The sequence below is a fragment of the Dermacentor andersoni genome, chromosome 7 (genome assembly GCF_023375885.2).
Source record: "Dermacentor andersoni chromosome 7, qqDerAnde1_hic_scaffold, whole genome shotgun sequence".
NCBI classification, from domain to species: Eukaryota; Metazoa; Arthropoda; class Arachnida; order Ixodida; family Ixodidae; genus Dermacentor; species Dermacentor andersoni.
Window position 1 is genome coordinate 146332111 of NC_092820.1, and position 18234 is coordinate 146350344.

At 45.9% G+C, this 18234-nt stretch overlaps 1 protein-coding gene across 2 annotated transcripts in view; it reads right to left on the bottom strand.

Moving 5' to 3' along the window:
- The window catches only part of puf (ubiquitinyl hydrolase 1 puf), a 99389-nt gene that overhangs the window by 67156 nt on the left and 13999 nt on the right, over positions 1–18234 (bottom strand). For both annotated transcript variants that reach the window (XM_055072257.2, XM_050180836.3), the window contains exons 8-19: positions 17923–18115; positions 16400–16537; positions 14817–15035; positions 13404–13533; positions 10880–10980; positions 8805–8975; positions 7110–7270; positions 6862–6963; positions 4884–5133; positions 2948–3075; positions 1418–1507; positions 1108–1206 (exon numbers count right to left, since the gene is read on the bottom strand). In XM_055072257.2, coding sequence (XP_054928232.1) covers positions 1108–1206; positions 1418–1507; positions 2948–3075; positions 4884–5133; positions 6862–6963; positions 7110–7270; positions 8805–8975; positions 10880–10980; positions 13404–13533; positions 14817–15035; positions 16400–16537; positions 17923–18115 — 1782 coding nt within the window. The remainder of the gene's footprint in view (positions 1–1107; positions 1207–1417; positions 1508–2947; positions 3076–4883; positions 5134–6861; positions 6964–7109; positions 7271–8804; positions 8976–10879; positions 10981–13403; positions 13534–14816; positions 15036–16399; positions 16538–17922; positions 18116–18234) is intronic.

Genomic DNA, 18234 nt, shown 5'->3' on the forward strand with positions numbered 1-18234 from the left:
TTTTCTAAAACAAATCGAACACAAATACTTAGCTTCGAATACCGAATTGAATATCGAATAATGATATGCACATCCATATTGTAGAACGTTGGGTTAATTTGCTATGTTTGGAACATTGCGATTGCATTGTCAATGTTAAAGAACTAGACTAGTAAGCCGTTATACTAAAACATTGTGTATTTGGCTCATGTTAACTTGGAAAATTTATTATTTCCCACTAGCTGTCCTCGAAAGCCTGTGCCTTCTTATACCGCATCAAATGCCCGTCAACTCAGAGGCATTTTACCCTGTGCCAGTCGTCAACCATCGCACTTGCTGTTAAGCAATAAGCTCAGAATTGGGGGTGGCGCTGTAAAAAAGCAAAAGTGCACTCGCTATCCGCAACCCACATCCCTTGCTATTGAGAGGCTGGCTTTCCCGCATAATTCAGACGTTTAGTGACTAAGCATGCTTTACAGGAGAAATTTTGCTAGCAGCACAAAGTCGCCACAAAATTTGGCAAAAAACCACCCCAATATTTTTAGATTAGATTCGGATAGTCGATTACATTCGAATATTCGTATCGAGCTGACACTTTCGAATATCTATTTTTCCAAGTGAATACAAATATTGAAAATATAATATTCGATAATATTCAAGCTATCCGATAATTCACACGTGCCTACTTTTCAGTTTTGAGTGTGAGAAATAAACACAATAGTCACCGACTAATGTTTTTCTAACACAAATGGGGTCACAAAAATGTCTGAATTATCGGGCAGGTGGGAAAAACAAATTTCAACAGTAAAATCAATTTCTTGTCTTTTACAACTCCAGCACCCAAAAAAGAAAAATATGTCGTGGCTGCATGGTCTGCAAATGATCATCCTTTGGAAAATGTTTTGGTTACAGCGCACAACAGCTTATAGTGCAGAAATTCCCGACTCCAACAACTAGCGCTATAAGCAGTCAATGATGTCTTGTTACATTGAGCTGCTACTATTGCTACCGCTTAGTGAGTAAATAAAAAGAAAATAGCTAGAGGCATTTCTTTTGTGGCCACAATGTACGCACGCAATCGCACAAAGGTCTTTCTACACTAAAGAAAGCAAATGAAATGAGCCGTACAGCTTGTGCGTGGGGGCAGAGGATTTCTTGCGGCTGTTTGTGTATCGTACGAGGTCTTCGAGAAATAGTCGCATCATTCCGTGCTCCCGTTCCGCCCACCTGCAAATGAAGATGAGCAGAATCATCCATACAGTTAGTAACTCTTAACCCTAGAGACAGTTGCGTAAGGTACAAAAAATAGCAATTGAACTTAAACTACACTTTTCTACATGCCAGTTTTGACTGACCGTATTCGAATAGTAAGCAGGCAATTCATAATGAGTTTAAAATCACATGACTAACGAAACTCTAAATGAATGAAGATGCCTACATGGTGACATAGTGTGTGTCCGCGCCTTCCCTGGGCTGCTGGAAAGATGCTAGCAGCTTGGGTAGCAGGCGCAGTGAAACGACCACAGACCTGAAAATAAAGGGCGTGCAAATTTTTCACACTGAAGGCTATAACGTTTTCTACAAAAATTACTAGATAACTAACTAGATAACTATACTATAAAAAGCCAACAAACGTTGACACCAAGGACAACATAAGGGAAATTACTTGTGCTTGCTAAATGAATTGAAGAAATTATAAATTAATGGAAATGAAAGTGGATGGACAAGACAACTTGCCACAGGTGGGGAACGATCCCACGTCTTCGCATTACGTGTGCAATGCCCTGCCAATTGAGAGCTCAATTTGTAGAGCATCGCCCATGAAAGGCCACACTTGAGGGGCTTTAGTCGGTACCAGCAATGGCACAGAAGGTTGAGCCTTTCACAGAGGTGAGTGCTGCAGCGACGGCGTCAGCGTCAGATCAACCTACGGCTCCTTACACTCTGTAATTTGGAGTTTAGTCTCAAAGGAACAGCATGCACCTCTCTTTACCGTACAAGCTGCTGCTGCGGAAGCTATCCTAGGCTTCAAGACTGGGAATCTGCATGTGTTTGCTGCAGTTCTACAGCGGCTAGACGTGAATAGTTGCGGCAGCGCATCTCGGAGAGCAGAGGAGAAAGATCTTCGTCAAAGTGCTAGCTCTAGCAAGAAGTGAGAAGCCTCTTTGAGTGTGAGGAAGCTGGCCAAGAAGTCACAAGAATGGGATGCATCCAGATTGTGCTCTGGGTGCATTTCCTTGAGATTCTACCAATAAAGATGTTGCAGAATGTTTTTCCTTGGTTTCTGAAAACAACAATTTTGACACAATTCCAATTTTGAAGGTAAAATAGCTTCTCTCCTATTTCAGCTATCGGCATATCTTTCCTGTCTTCTTTTTCCAGTTTTTTTTTTTTTTTTTCCAGAAAGATAAATGTATGCAGTAAGCAATATGCCCCTTTTTAAGGCAGTAATCTTCCCAAAATTTTTTTGGAATGGGTCACATGTTTGACATGTGAAGATGGCACTTTTTTCTAGCTACTTTGAGAGCTCCAACTTTTGTTCAAATTGGCACAGAACATTGATTAATACTTTATGACATTCCCAGAACATTCTAGATATCCTTTATATCTAAACCACTGTGTTGGGATTTTCTGTTTAGATGCTAATTTTCCTCCAAACAAAGGACTTGGCTTATAGAATGCTTTTAGAGTATATCGAAAACTACTTATGACAAGATTAATTACATTTTTTAGGATATGCAAATTAAAATACACAAAGCGTGAAAATTTTGTTAAGATGTGCCCACAAATTAAATAAGCTGCCTTTCAAGTGTAACCTCTCCCCTTAACTGAGGGTGTGCACTTGATCATTCAGATTCGTGTACGGACACCATCACATTCTTCTCCAGACTCATTGTGTTCTCACTGTGTCTGGCACATTCTGGAATGTCCGATGATGGGTCGACATGTCCGACGAGGGGGTGCTCACCTGCTCTGTGCCAGGTTTCGGAGGCAGCCCTCGATGAACTGCGTCCTCACACTGCGGTCCACGTACCAGCACACCAGACTGCACAGCACCTTCTCGGCTTCAAGGGCCAGCTCTTCGCCCAGCTCCTCCTACAGGCATGTTTTTGCAACGCCAATAGTGTCAACACACACACGAACACACACACACACACACACACAAAGTTCCCAGCGAAAAAACACAGAGAGAGAGCGAAAAAACAGAGAGAGAGAGAGAGAGAGATAGGGAAAGAGAGAGTTCCCAGTGAAAAAAAAAAAAAGAATGACTGTGGCTTAGCTCGGCTAACCCTGGATGTGCAAAGCGAAAGCTTAATTTAGCCTGGTTTTAGTCTTGGTTTCACTTGTTTATGTGCCCAGGCGATACAAAGCCAACGATACAAAGCCAGTTCTTTTTTTCACTGACAATATGATGACGATGATTGTTAATATAATTTCGATTAGTAGAGCACTAGCAAGCCAGAAAAATGATCTGCACACCACACAAAGGTACAGTACGTGCGAAATTTCGAGGGGAAAGCTGAATCAGTGCTCATGTGGCTGAGTGAATGGAATGATTTATGGAGTTTAATGTCCTACAGTGGTTCTAGAATGCTTTGCATAAGGCAAGCAATTGAGTGTGCGATGACAGCAGCAAGGCAACTATGACAGCAATGACACGATGACTGATATACATATTATATTCGGGTGAAAAAAACATTGCAACCTGTTTCATTAGGCACTGAGCCCATACTGAGGGCAGCTGAATGTTACATAGCCTCCGAGCTAGCGGGCCCAAAAGATTGAAGCAACTGGCATGCTATCGTTTTCATAAGCAACTTATTGCTATCTGGCATAACACACAAAAAACGCAAGTGGTAAGGTTGACAATTATTTGCACGTCTCAAGCCAGCATCAGCAACACGGAAACTCACACACGTGCAAATGCTCTTGCCTTTTTAAGGAGGGACATGGCACCCGCTACAAACATTCTTGTTATTCACTCTAGACACATGAAATTTTCCAGAAATATTCAGTCTTTAGTTCCCTTAAGTTAAGCAATTCATTGCTGTGCAACGTGATGTAGTACATGCCAGTCGTCTCAAAGCACTAATTGGCACAGGCACAAGAGAAATGAGCAAGCATTCATGGCCTGACATGTAGAGCATCTCGTTGTTGCACTGGGGGACCCCATTTCGAAGTACACCACTGGACAAAAAATTTTTATATTATTTTTTTGAAGGCAAGATAGTAACCTACCTACTTATCACAATAGTCTGGTATGAAGCAAAGAATTACTCTCATTAAAAATTACTGCATGATGTGGGGACGATCCACTCTTTCGTCCCCTCTGATATACCGTCTTCCTGCACGGTTCTCGCATCTTTATGTTTGGGTTCTCCATGTGAAACACACGTGATAAGAGAGTCGGTACACAGCTACAAGAGTTGGCATGCGTGTTTCGTGGTGACCACTCCCTGATGACAAGGATACTTGAGTGCAAGAAAAGTTGCTTCCCTCTCTTGGGCTAAGGTGTTTCGGCGCACGGGGACCAGCTTACACACTCATTGGTGCTTTTTGCAAGACTGTCCCGCAAAAGGCTTCCTGTACAGCTTCAAAATGCAGCAACATCAGGGAAAAACAGGACCACTTAAACAGTATCGCTTCCATTTGCTGGACTATACCTGTGAACGACTTAGCCCTCGCTTTCCGGCACAGGCGAAACTTACTCACGCAATATCCTTGCATGGTGATTCCGGATGCCTAAATTCCTCAGCTCCTCACCATGTCTCGATTGAGGAACTTTTCCTTGTACATATATCACGTAGCTCGCTTATTGTTTAGAAGGTACAACAAATGTACTTTCTATGTCTTTGCGCTTTAGTGTTAGCTGTTGTCCTTAAGAGCGCTTGAGCCACACTCACGATTTTGCCGTCCTGCAGCAGGTCCCAGAGCAGCGTCTTGCCTGGCTGGCACACCTGACTCGCGCTAATGGGCGACAAGAGGGGCGCCTCCCGGGACGTTGGGGTCGTCACCATGACCCTTGGCCAGGCCGCTGACCCTTCCTCTTCACCTTCAAAGTCAGCCATGTTCTTGTCCGACTGATTGCTGGCCTCCAGAGAGTGGCAGCTGCCGCCACCGTCAGGACTTGAGGTTTCTCTGGGTGCAAGGGTCCTGCAAGAAAGCCGGAGACACATGGCGCAATTCTGGTTGCTGTGTGACATCGTAAGAACAAATGCATCCAAGAAGTTTCCACCAGGTTGGTTCCATTGGGCTCCCATAGGAGCTTTCCGATGCATTACACATTGTGTCAGACGCCACACTGCAACTGTGCCTTAAACCATCACAGCAGGCGAGACTTTACAAACGCCATTAAAGAGCACAAGTGAAAGAGGTCTAACACTAAATTTTGAAGCCAGACTTATCTAACAATTTTATATTTTTTTTTGCAAGCACTCATGTTCCTGCTCCCCCACTCCATACCAAAGTCTCACGCTTACCTTATAGTTAGTAACACAATTTTGAAAGCCACAGCAAAAGTATCTCTATTAAAACATGCCTCAACACCTTGGCGATGACTGTCGGTGCTAAATGTCTTCCCACATTCTTGTAGAACCACAGTAGTACATCAAATAATGTCAACACAGTCGTCATCTTTGTCTTCGTCTGTATTGTGCTGAAGCTAACATCAACAACTCGCACCAACTCACCTAACAAAATGTACTAGGGGTCTCAGATAACACCACCCACGGAGCTCTTGCCAACAGCTTGCGAGTCCCTCTCGACTTTCACCTATTTATTATGTCCTCACAGTGCCAAATTATGGCATTACATTAGAGGGGTAAGGTACAGCAAGGAGTAGAGATGATCGCACTACAGGTGCCTTGCACTGAAGCTTTCCACACAGCCGTGCCAGAACACAGCCTAACGAGTGATGGAAGCAAAATCAGAGGCACGCTATAAACGTTCGCTCTGACATCTCCGATCCCTTACCATGAGGCAAGTGAGCCCAAGATATAAACATTTCGAAGCGCACATGGTCTGCATATGACTGGCCATGTTTGCGACCAAGACCTGAAGCATGAACATTCGTGAGCTCGAGCTCAGCAAAGCTCGGTGTGCAACACTCAGATCAGTGATAAAGCGTGGGCCGTCATTGTTTGTAACAGCGTCTCATTTTCTTCATAACCAGCGGTGCCGGGTTGATAAACAAAAGCGTCATAAACATTGATAAACAAAAGCGCGGCTGGTGCAAGGTGCCTATGACACCCCGTATTCGCAAATTGGCCTCAACTCGAAGCTCTTTCAGCAGAAGGCACCGTGATTCAATAACTGCCTATGGCAATCCTTACGCTAACAAATTGCTTGTGAAACACCCCTTCACTCCAGTGCATTAGAGTGGATGCTGAAAAAATTTTGCTTAAGAGGTGCCCTGGAGGGTTACTGAAGGGCAATGGCCACGTCAGTTGAGTGGCAGAGCCGCTATCCGCTTTCTTGAGTAAGAAGAAGACACAGGAGTGTGTTGCCCATTCCTTTAAAAACTCCACACCCTACATTCTGCCAAAGTTCTGTGCAGTACTATGAAAGATACGGACGCCTCGACCAATCAGGAGGGGCAAACACTAATAAAGGCATTCATCTACGCTTTGCTGTCATCCCGTGCTCGTCATCCTCTGCTTTGTTGCCTGTGCAAACATCTGCATTTGCACACCTCACAGCCTTTGCCATACTGCGTGGAACCGCTACGATTCTCCCAAACACACAGCACAGTGGGCCACCATAAGGGGCTACATGCTATGTAGCAACCTGATGGACAAGGCAGGTTTGAGATCATTGGTCTGTTGCAATAAGATAAAATCACAAGCAAAGTGAAACGAACAGAACCAATAAATTGAAACCTACCGTGTAGGTAACGAAGGTCCATCCGCATTATGCCATGACTGGGACAACTCAACGGGAAGAGCAGAACCTTCTCCCCTCGAGGAATGTGCTTGACCTCCCAAACTACCAAAAGAAGTGGAAGCAAATGCGCTTGATTACTAGCAAGGCATTGGCTGTGCTACTACTGGTGTGGATGCGCAAGTACTGCAGAGGAAAGCACTGCTGACGTATGACAAAACAGAAGTGTGGCCCGTTCAACAAGCACTCACCCAGGGGGCCTTGCCTTGCCAACCAGGGCCCGCTCCAATATCTGGGGTGGCCTCTGGGCGCCCACAGTGCATCGTTCCTCCTCACTGCTTAGTTCCTCTTCTGTCTCCTCCTCTTCCTCTTCTTCCTCCCCAGCACTCATCCCACTTTCTTCCTCGTCCTCCTGTCAATACACAAAACAGAAATGGTTACAACATTAAAGGAAGGGGGGAGAAAAAGAACCAATGCCACATTGCAAGCCTCTCAATCCAACTAAACCAGGCCCATGCCCAAATATGATAGTGCAAGAAACCAAAGGCAACACAGAGCCCCCTGTGTAGCCGTCGATTCCTGTTTTGTGTCCCGTCTTTTCCTGCAGAGCAGAAATTGAAGCCCCCGTACCAAAATTGCTGATAGGGGGGGGGGGGCATCAGCAATTTTGGTTATGCACTGGAACATGTAAAGTGTTGTCTAGGGAAGGTTTTAAAGCAAGAACTTTTCAAACTGGTTGAGAGGATAGGAGACATCAGATGAAACAGTAGAAATTGAAACGTCATGTCACCGTGCTGCTAGGAGGTGTGCTCCACTACCAACAGAGGCACTCTCCCCCTTTGCCTCGAATAACATCCTCAAGCAGGTCATTCCTTCCTTGCCTCCTCGCATATCAGAGCCAGAGCACAGTGTCCCATTAACATCACGAGCTTCACCTCCTCCCCTTTTCCCTTCCCTACTCATTTGCTGTGGGCGCACTTTCAGTGGCATTTTCTGTGCTCTGCACCGGATAACTTACCAAAGTTATGTGCCACATTCAGTGACATCGCAGGCAGTACATTTGAAATAGAAGGCTTTTTTGCATGTGACCTTGATTCTCCGGCAGGAAGCAGGGCCCCCTCGAGAAGAAGGTTGCACAGGTTTTCGTTAGAAATTGCAGCTTTTGTCACCCAGTACAGCGGTGATACTTTGCCGACACAATCGTCAGCATATGACTTACGGACAGGCGTACTTATGGACAACGCCTGGGCATTTGCAGTGCTCAAGCCTGGTGAGGGGCCCTTTAAAGGGAGACTACTGAGGAATGTTAGGTTAAGCTGTGTTAGTAAATTTGGTTTCTGAAGTGGCAAAAGGAACAGCGTTCCCACAAGAGGCAGCATAGTAAACAAAGAAATAAAGAAGACAAAAGCAAAGGACAGCTGGTGATGCCACTATGACGTTCCCACACCAGCACACTGTGACGTCAAAGATTCTGACAGCATCTTCTCAAGTCTAGTTAGTTGCTTATCAGTAAAAAATGACTACACTGCGCTCTAAAGAAACCGAAGACTGAACCTACCAAAGTATTAAAGCTTGCACTCAGCACACGCCTTTCTGGGACAACGCACACAATCAGCAACAAACTTGTAACAGCACCAAATCATTTTTAACGAACTGCAGCGAATTCTTTAGGAATTTTGATTTTGCCAATTTCGCCTGCTTCAGGCGCTTGCCTGTGTAAACCTGCATGAAGCAAGTACTCCTCTAGCATTCTTTCACAATAAGATTTGCGACGAAAAGTTCCGAGACTGATGAGGAAAATATTTTCAATAACAGGATTCACTTTTCCACAAAACTTGACAAACATTCGTCAAATTGTGAAACAAGCATAATTTTGTGAACTTTACGGAACATTCGGAAGAGTTGGCAGGTTTGGCTGCGACTTATCGCAATGCACGGTCACTCACGTGGGGCTCGCCAGTGGTCCAGGGCTTGAGTGCTGCCATGCCCACTACGGGACCCTGAGGGTGGTGAGCAGGGGAGCTGCCCTGGCTATCCGAGGAGGACTCCATGGCCACCTGCATCGCCTCCGACTCGGCCATTCCGACCACCTGTGGAGAGTCCTTGCTCCCAGACACCTGCACGCAAGTCCGCACGCCTCTTGCCTAAGACTGCATCAACTGTATGAACAAACTACGCCCGTCTTCAAGCTTGTTGCTGAATGACTTCCATATTGGTGTAGCCAAGTTGTGGGAATGCGCGACCGTCGCGCCTCCCCTGATATCTTGTTTTCCTGCATAGCCCCCGTCTCCGTGCGGCGTCGCCGCGTGGGCCGCGGCGGTCGGAGTGGTACAGGCGCAGTGCGGGAGACGGCGCGAGTGTCGCGCTGCTGCGGGGTTACTTGGGCGCCGTAAGGGAAGGCGCTTGCTCTCTTTGGGTTCGGGAAACGAGCGGGAGCGGACGTGCCACCCGCGCGTGCACCGACCAGGCTTCTGCGAGACTGTCTCGCGTGGCTGCCTTCGAACGTGCCACCATTCGCGTGACTGTACACGCGAACGACCAGGCGTTGGGATCCAGCATGGGGCGAATATATTCGCTCGCAATGCGGTCGCGGAAGGTCGGACTTCTAGATTTGTCGCGCGCCCATCGGCACGTTTTGGGGATAGCAACTCGGCTAGCTGGCATTGATCTATGAAAGGTGCAATAAATGCCCTTGTGATTGTTTGCACTACTGTGTTGTCGTTCCTTTGTCCCAAGAGTACGGAGGAGAACCCCATATCCCCCACAAAGTGGATGCTATGCAACTTTGTAGGGTGTTTCAGTGGCACACTAGGGCAGAGTTCACCATGTGGCACCTTGGGATCTCGGTGGAACCACGCACAATCTCTGAGGTTACAGCAGTGGGACTCTTGTTTTTGCACAGTTGTCCGTGCGACACCGTGCAGATTACGTTACGTATGCTGTTTGGACGGTTTGGACTAATCTGAACCAACGACTGCTGAAGCGTTGCCATCAATATTCGCATGGCCCGAGTCGGCGTTAATGCAGTACAACACGCTGCTGCAATGCAAAGTTGCAAGGAATCAGCTGTTACAGTTCATCGCCGCTTCATGTTCTCACTGTTAGCACTTCGCAATGGCGGTCTACCTTTCAAACTTTGCAGTTTTTCGGCCGAAGTGACATCAAAACCTAACTTCGCCACTCACGGCATCCATGTGGGCAATGCTGCAGACATGACGGCAAGACCTTTGCAAAGGGTCACCATGCTGCAGTAGTGTCTGCTTACAGTCGACCAGTACGCTTCGATATTATATGTAGAATCCACTGGTGTTCCACTGATAGCAAAATACATCACAAGCTGTCAGAGGAAAAAATGCCGGCGGATGTGCTCGTAGTTTCGATGGGGCAGGTGATTAGAACCGACCGGGCATCGTTTCGAAGGGGCTAAGATGCCATATTTCGTTCTTCAGATGACATCTTTCAGAGTCAGTCTGAAAGTCCTAATCAATTTCCCAACCAGACAGGCAATTCTGTCTAAATGTTTAACTTCAAGACGAGATCTTTAACGGAAACTTGCAGTTAGATGCTGAAAAGTGCTGGGGAAAAAAAAATGAAGGTAGTGATAATCCTATTTTCAAACAAAAGTGGTGCCATATCATAGCTGCCAGCACCAGCTACAGTGTCATTAATTTTTTGGCTGCATTGAAGGGCGAGTTCACATATAACAAACTACTGATCCAACAATCACTTCTCGTGGAACTAGCGAGTTCATTATAATCGAGTTCGACTGTAATTGCATTCAGTAATGTAGCTAACAACATAGCAAAAATAAATTAGCGTTTGCAGACAAAATACTGAAAGTGCCTTTAATTACAGCTATTAAATGAATTGCCAGCCATGTGCTCGAATCACAATGGTTTGTTGGCTCATCAGTTTCACGTCATATTATAATCATTGCAAGCAGAGGGTGTGATCATGCAGCAGGCATGTATGTACATTTCTATCGTCAAAATTTTTCCACGTGCAGGACAGAGCAGCTCACCTGAGCTGCCTGCGAAGGGAAAGCCACTGGATTTTCATCGTCATCTTCATCCTCTTCCTCCTCGCTAGCGTCCGTGGCCTCGTGAAAGCCCTTTTTGGACACTACCAGAGAGTCAACAAAACGAGCAGATGCATATTGAGATGCAGAGTCCAGGAGAAAAAAAAAATAATAATAAATGCAGTCCAACACACTAGAAGGACATCATCAAGAACTGCACATTGTGTACTTTAGGCTGCCACATACCTGGATTCATTTGTCTCCTGAAGGTATTCTTAGGTGTTACTTGTCTCAAGTGAAGTGCCATATATTCATGTGCATAACCTGCACCTGAATGTAACCCGACAAACTTTCAAGAACAAAACCGGGCAACTTCATGCATTTAACTTGCCCATAACATCCCCCAAAACTAAGCTCAAATCAACATTATCAAATCGCAGGGCCTAACATCTCAAGGAAGCACACGCACTATGAGAGACGCCTAGTGGAGGGCTCCCGATTCATTTTGATCGCCTGCGGCTCTTTAAGGGGGGACACCCCACTTAAATTTTTATTTTTTATTTGTGGCCACTATTTGATAAAACTTCCATCACTTATGTATTTTGACATGCTGATTTCAAATATTCAATTGGTTTTCCCATGCAACAAGTACTTTTCAAAATATAAGCAATTCATGTTTTTTTGTATGGACTAATTTGGAGGCAAGTTCTCTCTACAATGCTGGCTGTTAATGAAGGAGACTGGCACATCAAAATGATGTTGAATGATCAGAGGTTGCAGTGCTACAAGAATGAATGTTCTAAACTGATTTATGCCGAAGTTACAGCATGTCAAACTTTTGTAAGCAGAAGGCATTAGTGAAGCCCTGGAGAAATTATTACTTTTTCAAAATTTCTGTAATGATGTTTGTTCACATTTTAGGCCTACTGCACTCCCAATTTGTCCACCTTTCTGATGAAAAAAGAATTATTGCAATAAGATGAGTAGAACCAGAGATATCGTCACTCCAAAACTACACTACCATCAAAAATGTCGTTTTGAGAAAACGAGAAAAAAGGAATACATTCACTTTTAATCAAAAGTGCAGAAATAATTTTGCATTACTTTGCAGTGAAAGTGGCTAAAAGCCACCAGGAATGTAGTCGCTCTGACCACGGCCACCCAAATGCGGCAAAAACATCGTTTAGCGCCGTTCGCCGATTCCCGGTGTCTTGCATCGCGCGCGCGGCGAGGTTGTTCACGAGGGTCGAGCTCCATGCCGACGCGATATCGCCGCAACACGCGCACGTGATAACGATCTTTATGGCGAGGCCAGATTACCGTTCGCTTTTGCCTACTGCGACGCTGCCGCCGCACACCTTGTACTTGACATCAGTCCGCTCACGGAGTCCTACTGAGGAAAGCGAAGCCTACCTCGACGTCGACTGGCGCGGCTGCAACGCCGTCGGCGCGAGTGAGCAAATCCAACACCCGCGTTGTTGCTGGCGTTGACGCGAGAACTCGAAGTTTTTTTTGAGCATTCATCTCCCTCTGCAACAAATCCGCACGCTGCAACATTGCAGTGTCACGCCGAACGCGGCCGCTGTCCGTAACGATTTCACTCATTTGTGAGCTGGCTAGGCCTACTTCGGCATCGTCCGCGGTTTCGGCATCATTTGCGGTTGGCGGCGAGCTGCTCTCGATGCTTTCAGAAGGAATGGAGCGCTTTTGAAAGTTATAAGCTGATCGCTTCTTCTTTTTGCCGAACTTGTGCCTCGTGGCAAACTTTCCCGGTGGATCGGACATCGTTGGGCATGGTGCCAACAAACCTACGAGACGCGCAGTCGCGTCGCCTGCGGAGTGGAGCAGACGATGGGAACCTCGCGCAGCCAACCACAGCGCGCGTTTTTGGTCACGTGCGCTAGTCAACGAATCGGATCGCGCGTTCGGGCTTTTTTTCTCCCCGGATTTCAACGTCACTGGCGTACCGACGGAGTCACTTTTGGCGGGAAATTAAAGAAGGAAGGCTCCTCTTTCCAACGAGACCAAGATGGCTGCGATCGCGCGCGTAGAAAAAGAGCTACGCGCCGCGCTAAAAAGGGCTGTTTTTGCGCGGAATTCAGCTCACAGTGATGTTATAAATTGATATTGCGGACGAAATACTCTTCCCCGAGATTCGAAACTTGGTGAATTAAAGGAATATTAGCTGTAGATATCGAAAATTTCGTTTTCAAAAAATCGATTTTTTCGCAATTTTTTCGCCGCAAAGAGCCGTGTCCCCCCTTAACGTGCGGTTCGCCTGCGGTGCGAACGTGCGATCGCCTGCGGTTCTTTAAGTACACAAGCGTTCTTGTATCCTCGCCCCCCTCCCGACCCCCTGGAATGCGGCTGCAGTGGGCGGGAATCGAACCAACAATCTCATGCTAGCAGCTGAAGGCTACAGCCACTAGGCGACCGCAGTCGGTGCGGCAGATCGCACAAAGCAGTATTCTTTTAACCTTGGCTCATCTAGGCATCACCTGCGTACACATTGCCGCGCACAAGTTACCTTTGACTGGTGACCTCCCGGCATGTGACCTGGAGCTCGTCAGCTGGCCAAAGGGGGATGCACGGCCACGTGCTGCCTTGCCACTGCTGGCCCACATGTGCTTGGTCAGCGCGGAGGCCAGCAGTAGAGTCTGCAGAGAAACATTGCGCTGTGACTACTGCTAGCGGTGGACGTAGTTCGATGAACGCAGCACACTGTTTACTATGTTAATCCAAACCTAGTGCGTACCTTCTGTCAAAAAAAAAAAAAAAAAAAAAAAAAAAAAAAAAAAAAGGGGCCTGAAAACCTCCTGCATGCATACCTGCCAACTTGTGAACCTTTAAAAATTTGTAAAATTTTGCATACGCTGGGAATGAGGGGGAGGGGGAGTGGAGAAAGCACACATTTCTTTTTAAAGCTTGCTTTGAGAACATGACTTTTCATGGATACACACGCCTTTTATTAGGAAGTGATCTACCTATGACAATAGAACAGAAGCAGCAACATTGCACAGCAAAATATTTCACCTCTTTGCGAACAGGTATGCATAAACTTGCCCAATGTAAGTACCCCTCTTGCATCCCCACAGCATCAGAAGACTTCCAAGGAAAGGTATGTGGACAAACGAGCAAAACTTTCTTTCAAACAGAACTTAATTTATTTAAAGCTTGACATGACATTCATGAAATTGTAAAACGAGCCCAAATTTGTAAACTTATCGAAGAGCTGGCAGGTATGCCTGCATATTAAGAATGATGTGAAGCCCTAACCGTGTTCACAGGTTGGGCGACAGCATCACTGTCATCACCACTGTCATCATAACATGGCAACAGAACCAAGATGCGGTGTCAAGATGAAGCGGCAGATGTAAGTGAGATAGTGAAGCTAGGGGAAGTGCCAGATTACTGCACGACATCAGCATGGAGAAATTGGAGTCAGTCAGGGAGAGGCACAGGGGTAAAATGGTAGCAGCAAATGAGGAACAATGGATTTGACACAAAACTACTAATGACCAATAGCATCACTTGAGCATACCTTTTGCTTTTCATGTATTTCTTGTTAATGAATCAGCCGCGAGCGTTTGTTTTGGCAGGGAAAGAGGCTGATAGCGTTGCTCTTTCAAACAGTACTAAAATGGCAGCTCTAGAGAGAACTGTACTTTTGATAAGACATGCAATGGAAAATAGAAATTTTTTCATTAATTTCCCATGAAAAATCATGTCGATACTTGTACTACTTTTCCAACGATTCTTCGAAAACCACACACTGTTGAGCTGCCAAACTTCACAGAAAGATGAAAGAGGATATGATAAGCCTGGATATGGCAAAACTGAAAAAAAAAAAAAAAAAATTTTTGATCTATTTTTCTATTAGTCAGAACCCCCCGCTTCCACCCACGCGATAAGAAGTGCAGCGGGTTCAAAGGTCGCTCACCTGCTCACTGTGCTCCCGAGGGGGCAAGGAACACAGGCGTGCGTACAGGTGAAGCGCGGGCCCGTCCCGCAGGCTGCGCATCAGGGGCGGCAAAAGCTCCAAGACCTGCCGGCCGCAGTGCTTCAGCTGCCCCGCAGCCCACACAGCGTCCAGGTGCGTGGTGGTCAGCTGGCCCTCGGACGCCAAGAGGCCAAGCACCAGGTGGCTCTGCTTGATCACCTGCAAGTTACAAGCTTAATTTTAATTTGAACCCCGGGGGAGGTCTTACAAGTCAAAACCACAACCTCGTTATGAGGCACGCTGTAGTGGGAGTCGGGGGGGCTCTGGAATAATTTTGATCACCTGCAGTTCTTTAACATGAACCCAATGCGCGGTACACGAGCATATCTGCATTCTGCCCCCGTCAAAGCTTGGCCGGGATCAAACCTGCAACCTGGAGCTTAGCAGCCCACCGTCATAGCCACAGCCACTGAGCTACCGCAGCAGGCTTACCTGCAAGTTGACGGATGATGTAACGCTGGTTGGGACGTAAATTTTTCACAGGTCCAACACCCTTCCATTTTTGAGTTGTCACTGGTGCCTGTTTGAGCATGGCCTCAGAACTACACAAACTCGCCTGCCACAGCAGCTGCACACTCGGACCATGTCAACGCACAAAGCTTACTCCTAACAACATTCTGCAGCTACTCTTTGTTGGCATTCCCAATTTGACAGGAGGATGGGCTGGTATTATGTGAGAATCCCTCATTGCTCAATTTTACTCCTTTCCCATCATCCACAGCTCACAGCCAGCCAATTCCGGTGATGATCACGATAACGATATGAGGATCCACTTTGAAATGGGGCAGCGGCAATGTTTTACAATGGTCGCTCATCAAAACGTTGGCACATTTAGATGTCTAAATATGTTCATACACTAAGCTACATTATTCACCGTAGAAAGCTTGCTTCATTGTGCATTATCCCTTCCTCAGAGCCCACAGCAATTCCACATTTTTTACCAGTTCCCACAGCCCATGTCATTTGTTTCCCTTATGTCCGCAAAATCTAACACCTTGGTCAAGCCTACTGCTCCTACATTTATTGCTGCATGAATACTCTGACATTCTAACATAATTTGCTCAATCGTTCGTGCAGCATTTCCACACGCTATGTCTGTGCGAATGGTCGGTGATAACATCTGTGGTGCACCGCTCAGACCACTGATGATACGCAGAAGCCAACAGCACTGGAACACTATCATTCCATTATCTCAACCTTTTATTACACGACGGCACAAGTGCAATTACCACCCAAGGCGTCTTTGTGCAAAACTGCACACTTTCAGCATACGCAGAGGCCAGCTTATGTGACAGGCGCATCGCAAGTTATGTGCAGAAAAGGTTGTACGCAGTGCAGCCTTTGGGCGGGCAATGGGTAGTTTGCTCTTCTTTTTTTTACGTTGTTGTAACAGATTTTTTCGGCTGTACAATATGCAACACAACACTCCCTCGAGAATCAAAGGATTACTGCCGCTGTCATGCACCGATTCTCCATGGGTCACTAAACGGGAAACAAACGCCAAGCTGCACGCCTGTACATACCTCCACGTGAAGGTTGGGTCCAAAGATGTGCTCGACGACTCGATACTCGACCAGCCACGCGGCCAGGGCTTTCGCCATGGCCTGGGCTCCCACCACCGTCTCGCTGTGACACAGCTCGTTCAGCATGCTGATGTGGCTCTGCGTGACCCAAAAAGAACAACAGAAAATCAAGCAACCACGATTAAATGCACCATCTGAAACATCATGCAGCCATGACTAACTGCAAAACTGAAAAAATCCAGTTTATTTCCTTTCTCTCATTCGTAAACAACCCACAGAGGAGGCAAGTTAAAGACCTCGGCCATAATTATACCAATGTCACACAGGGCAATTTGGATAGCGTTTGAGCCCAATTGAGATCAACCATGATCAAAAGTGCCCATGTGATCGGGGTATAATCCTTACTTCTGACTCAATTGCTTCTTTATTCAGATGAGCACATCATCTTTAGTTATACAAGTTAGGCAAACCAGCCTAGGACACACGGAGAGAGTTCTAGTACAGTATGGTAAACATTTAAAGGTAACATCCAGTTTAAGTACAGTGGAACTTCGTTATAGTGAACTCTCATATGACACAAAAATACTTTTGTTATATCGGTTATTCACTGATATCACACTGATATCAGCGAGAAACGTTTTTTTATTTACATCATTCATATCTGATATTTGTTATATACATGTTTGCTATATCAATGCTGGACTTTATAATGGCTACTGATTGACTTTGCATCATGGCATGAAGCAGCCAGACTAGTTTAAATGCATAGATGTCAGCCTAATGGATCCTATGACTCTATTTTTTTCTCACGATAAAGAAGAAGTGGTGCATCAGCTACACTAGCATTGTTAACAGCTGGTTCCCCCTTTAATAGTGAACTGTACTGTGCTGTACATATCTTGACTAGGGGTAAGCGAATATTCGAGAAACAAATTAATATTGTTCTAATTGATTCAGCTTTAGAATCAAACAGTCACTATTTGTAACCGCAAATATACTTCGGATTGTTCTGGAATATTTGAAATCATCAATTGAGTGCAATCAAGCATAAAATTGCAGCAAAAGTGAAGTAAATTTCATCCTGGTGGCCACAGTAGGCAAAAAACATGAGAAGTTAGGCAGAGGAGCAGGCTGCATCGCACACAGAGCTAGACTTTACCAGCTAAACCCTGATCTTTCACCCTCCTAGGAAGTCTTGTGCATGCAAACAAACTGCTGATTTGTTACTAACCTTCAATTTGAGGTTTTCATGCAAAATGCTTTATAGCATACAATGTAATGACAGATATTTGCAAATGTTATTAATACTATGACGTGAACGCTGTTTTACGGATGCAGGTGAAAACTGTTGTTCATTGTTTCTGAAACTATTAAAAAAAAGTATTTGACATTCTATTCTGGCCCTATTCAATTGGTATACTGATTCGGTCTCAAAAATTACTGCTCCCACACCCCTGGTAGAGACATGGACAAGAAAGAGCATAAAAATGCCACGACTGTTTAACAGTGCGGCACCCACTCACATTGATCTGGGCGATGCCCGAGAGACGCATGGTGAGTGTCGGTGAGACGAAGCACCGGAAGGCCAGCTCCAGGCCTTCCCGGTCCAGAGCCAGGTGCACGTCCAGTGGATCCTTGACCGCCCCGAGCATCAGCTCAAACAGGCTCCGGCTAGTGGCGCCGCGAAGCTCTCCTTCGCATCGGCTGCACAAGTACCTGTGTGCAGGAGTGGCGTTGACAGAGCTCGTTAATCGTGGGACTTTACAGCTTTTTGTCTTAACAGAACATAGACTGAAAGCGTTTGTGAAAAGTGTGAGATGCGGACACTTGGTACA